Source organism: Lipotes vexillifer, unplaced genomic scaffold, assembly GCF_000442215.2.
Source record: "Lipotes vexillifer unplaced genomic scaffold, Lipotes_vexillifer_v1.1 scaffold4, whole genome shotgun sequence".
Taxonomy (NCBI): Eukaryota; Metazoa; Chordata; class Mammalia; order Artiodactyla; family Lipotidae; genus Lipotes; species Lipotes vexillifer.
This window is the reverse complement of record NW_006785876.1, coordinates 4,916,718-4,921,776: the sequence shown is the minus strand read 5'-3', so window position 1 is coordinate 4,921,776 and position 5,059 is coordinate 4,916,718. Positions and strand designations below refer to the sequence as shown.

At 40.8% G+C, this 5,059-nt stretch overlaps 1 protein-coding gene across 1 annotated transcript in view; it reads left to right on the top strand.

Moving 5' to 3' along the window:
- XPO5 (exportin 5) overlaps positions 1–5,059 on the top strand; it is a 45,771-nt gene that overhangs the window by 15,092 nt on the left and 25,620 nt on the right. The window contains exons 12-15 of the mRNA XM_007458318.1: positions 114–204; positions 2,074–2,214; positions 3,757–3,875; positions 4,952–5,050. Of these exons, the coding sequence (XP_007458380.1) occupies positions 114–204; positions 2,074–2,214; positions 3,757–3,875; positions 4,952–5,050 (450 nt within the window). The remainder of the gene's footprint in view (positions 1–113; positions 205–2,073; positions 2,215–3,756; positions 3,876–4,951; positions 5,051–5,059) is intronic.

Below are 5,059 nucleotides of genomic sequence, written 5' to 3'. Positions count from 1 at the left end.
TATTCCTGCTGGAAGCAAATTGTAGACTTAGGGGTAGACCAGAAGCAGTTATTTATCATCATATATCTCATGAAAACCCTCACCCCCTACTCCAATTACGTTTCTCTTTCCAGATGGGCTTTCCTTCTAAAACAGACAGCCCTAGTTGTGAATACTCTCGATTTGATTTTGATAGCGACGAGGACTTCAATGCTTTCTTCAACTGTGAGTGAATTGGCCTGGAATTTCTTCCAGTCTCAGAATGGCATCTAGTGTTATGAGTCATGGGGCATGACCCTTGAGGTTCTGTGTTAAAGAGCCCCAAGTCTGGACAGCAGCCTGTTTAATCTCCATTTGCACTTTGCAGAGAGTGCTGGGATTGTACTTATTCCACGCATTGTTTTATCTCTTACACACACACCCCCACAAACATATACACACATACACTGCCTTTGGACATTGAAGTTTAGAGATAGTAACTTAAGGTAAGGCACTCTCATTTTTTTTAATATTTATATATTAGAATTAAATACCATCTTACATTGTGGGTCTTTTTTCTAAAAACGAGAGGAAAACCCCACGATTCCTAATTCTGTTCTGGGTTTTCTGTAACTTGGTTCCCCCCCCCCTTTTTAATAACAACTTTATTGATGTAATTTATTTGTCATACAGTTCATTCATTTATAGTATACAGTGGGGTTTTTTTGTATTTTCAGAGTTGTACAATCACAACCACAGTCAGTGTTAGGATATTTTCATGACCCCAAGAAACCCCGTGACCCTTAGCAGTCATCTCCCAATCCCCTTATCCCTCTCAGTGCTGGAAAAGCACCAATCTACTTTCTATTTCTATCTTTCACCTCTTCTGAACATTTCATATAAATGGAATCATAGAGTGTGTTGTCTTTGGTAACTGCCTTCTTTTTCTTAGTGTAGCGTTTTAGAAATTCGTCCGTGTTGTAGTATGTATCAGTACTTCATTTCCTTTTATTGCCAGTGATACGTCATTGTATGGATATACCACATTCTATTCATCCATCGATAAGTTGATAAATACTTGAGTTGTTTCCACATCTTGACTATTAAGAATAATGCTATTATAACATTTGGGTACAAGTTTTTTTGTTATTTTTTAAAAATAAGTTTATTTATTTACTTATTTATTTTGGCTGTGTTGGGTCTTTGTTTCTGTGCACGGGCTTTCTCCAGTTGTGGCGAGCGGGGGCTACTCTTCATTGTGGTGTGCGGGCTTCTCATTGTGGTGGCTTCTTTTGTTGTGGAGCGCAGGCTTCGGTAGTTATGGCTCGCGGGCTGTAGAGTGCAGGCTCAGTAGTTGTGGTGCACAGGCTTAGCTGCTCCGCAGCATGTGGGATCTTCCCAGACCAGGGCTCGAACCCATGTCCCCTGCATTGGCAGGTGGATTCTTAACCACTGCGCTACCAGGGAAATCCCCCTGGGTAGAAGTTTTTGTGTTTTTTTTTTTGCGGTACGCGGCCTCTCACTGTTGTTACCTCTCCCGTTGCGGAGCACAGGCTCCAGATGCGCAGGCTCAGCGGCCATGGCTCACGGGCCCAGCTGCTCCGCGGCATGTGGGATCTTCCCAGACCGGGGCACGAACCCATGTCCCCTGCATCAGCAGGCGGACTCTCAACCACTGCACCACCAGGGAAGCCCGGTACAAGTTTTTGAGTGGACATATGTTTTTATTTTTCTTGGGCATATGCTAGGAAGAGAATTACCAGATCATATGGTAATTCCATGTTTAATGTTTTGAGGAACTGCCAGACCATTTTCTTCAGCAGCCATACCATTTTACATCTGTACCAACCTGATCTCCTTTTAATTCCAACAGAAAGGGGAGACCACTTTTGGTTTGCCGCTTATAGCATCTAGCTGGTATGGTGGCTTCTTAGAATTTAGTTTTGAAAATTGCTAGATTTGTTAACAAAGCTTTACTGAACATTTGTTAGATTCAGAGCATAAGTCTGCAAAACAAAATCTCTTGAATGTTTTCCTCCTGGGATGGATAAATGAATAAACATTAACTAAGTATCTGTTATATGCAGTTATTGATTCATGTCTTTCTCTTGGCAGCCTCTCGGGCCCAACAAGGAGAAGTAATGAGGTTAGCATGTCGCTTGGATCCCAAGACTAGCTTCCAGATGGCTGGGGAGTGGCTAAAGTATCAGCTCTCAACTTCTGTTGATACTGGATCCATGAACTGTAAGACTTTTTGTTTTTTTTCTGCCTGAACATTACTGAAGTATTTCTATGTATCAAAACTGTACATAGAAATAAACCTCTGAGCCACATTTCAAAACAGTTTGCTAATAGTGTCCAAAAAAAGCTTTGCTCACTGCCCACTTCCATCCTAGAGAGTGAGCCTTTTCATTTGCACATACAGGCAGAGAAAGCAAATATAATACCAGATTTTAACTCTGTTTAAATTAGGGTAAAACCATGACCCTATCGGTTTTGCCTTCATTTTTCTTTTCTAACAGAGTCACCAGTTGTTTATTGTTGATTTTATTACTTCACCTCAGGCAGCATCTAACAAACATGTCTAGGCCTAACTTTTTAAAGCTTTTCAACCAAGTTCTTTCATGGCATTTCTCTTAAACTCGGAAAAAATGACTTGTTAGTCAGGCACAACAAGCAGTGCAGGGGTTTCCCGTATCACTCAGCCCCCCTCAAAGCCTTTGGGAAATGCCACTTTATTTAAAATCAAAATAACCCCCCTCTACCCAAAAGCATAAGCTAGGTAACTTCTCTGTGCTCTGTATCTTCTGTCTGTCATCTTATTAATGCAGGCAGTGGGTGAGAGGATTGTAAGGAAAGGGTGTAAGTCACTGCTTTGGAAAAACTCCACACTATGGTCAGTTACCAAGCACACTAGTTACTTGACATTCATGGGATTTAACATTGAGTCTTATGTGTTCACAGTTGACTGTAAAGGTCCCTGGTATCTAGTAACTTGAACGTTTGCAGAGGCCCAAATACGTTGTACCAAGATGAAGCTAGTAAATGTGAGCACTGTATGGAAGCAAGAAAAGTAATTTGTAATTCGTTTTGCGGGGGCCTTGCTGTTTAAGTGACATGCTTTGATGATACTTTTGGGGTTTTTTCTTTTCTTTTTTTTCTTGTTTTTCATATTTTGGTCACGCCATGTGGCTTGCGGGATCTCAGTTCCTTGACCAGGGATCGAACCTGGGTCATGGCAGTGACAGCACCAAATCGTAACCACTGGGCCATCAGGGAACTTGATGATACTTGTGAACTTGGAGGGTGGCACAGTCCTCTGCACAGTGCCCTTGCAGTTGTCATGAGGCTACTGGATATGAACAGCATTTTGTATCTTACAGCAATTTCTTGTTGGAAAGATTCTTTATGGTCTTAGATATCGTAATTATTTAGATTCCCATGGACAGATTATGAAAGGGGAGGGGGGTGAAATTAATTAATATTTCTCAGTTGGCCAGGCAGTGGTCTTGATGCTTACATGTATATTCTCATTCAGTACTTAAACTAGCTTTACAGACAAGGCTCACAAAGGTGAATTCAGACAGTTTGTTTTTAGAGGTAGAGGCAGGATAGGGATCCCTTTCTGCTTCCTTTTCTTTTCCCAGGCTGAGAAGGGTTAGATTACCTTGTTCCTTCAACTGTGAAATTACCTAGTGGTTTCTACAGCCCCGTAGTCTGTGTCTTCTGTGATCCTACAGTGTTTATAAGTGCGTGTGTGTGTGTGTGTGTGTGTTTTAAAACCCTGTTCCCCTGCAGCTGGAACTGGAGAAGGCAGCCTCTGCTCCATCTTCTCACCTTCATTTGTGCAGTGGGAAGCCATGACCTTTTTTTTGGAAAGTGTGATCAACCAGATGTTTCGAACATTAGATAAAGAAGTAAGTAATTGTTTCTTGTGCTGATTGCATAATAATTTTGATCTTTTTAAAATTATTATTTATTTGGTTGCGCCAGGTCTTAGTTGCAGCAGGCAGGCTCCTTAGTTGCGGCTCGCTGGTTTCTTAGTTGTGGCATGCAAACTCTTGGTAGCAGCATGCATCTGGGATCTAGTTCCCTGAACAGGGATCGAACCTGGGCCCCCTGCATTCGGAGCGCAGAGTCTTAACCACTCTGCCACCAGGGAATTCCCCAATTTTGATCTTCGTAAAATTGGCAGTGCGATAGGAAAATATGTGAGTGTGCATCTTACAGAAGAGGAAACTGAGATTCAGAGAGGGTAAATAACATGCTCAAGGTCAAGTAGCTAATAAATAGAGCTGGGACCCAAATTAGGTCTCTCTGACTTTAAGCCCCGCGGTGTTTAGTATTCGTTTTAGGGGATAATAAGATGAGCCTGATAGTACAGTGAACCACAGGTAGGGTAACTATTATAGGGAGGACAGTGATGGAAGCCTTGAATTGGAAAATCTAAGAGATATCTGCCAATTTATGGCAAATTGACCAGAATATTCATGATGGCTGATCTGTGTCCCTCTTTCCTGAATAATCTGATTAAACCAGATAACAGCATATACTATATTAACTATGTTAATTAGATTAAAAATAATTGGATCACTTATTTTGGGGTAATTCGTCTTAACTCATTCTAGGTTCGTTGTAGAAAGAATCTAAGTCCCTTGAAGATAAGTGAAATACAGTGCTTTTTCTCATAAATGGCATATTAACAAATTAGATCTTGGGATCATTAACTTCATCTGTTTTTATATTCACTTCAGTTTGAAATGATGGCATTCTGAGTTTGTTCACTTTCTAGTAGTAGGTAATGCTACATCCCTAATAATGGCAGCATCATTTGTGAAAAATTTTAATAACATGGGGTAATGCTTAGAATTTTAAGGGTTAAGAAGCACTATATAAAACCATATGTGACAACCATATTTATATAGAGTGTGAAGGAAATTTAGCAAAAGTGGTTTTCAATTATGTCAACCTCCTTTTCGTGTCTGTATTACAGGAAATTCCTATTAATGATGGAGTAGAGCTATTGCAGATGGTCCTGAACTTTGACCAAGGATCCCCCCTCATCCTGTCCTGTGTCCTCACTAATGTCTCAGCACTCTTT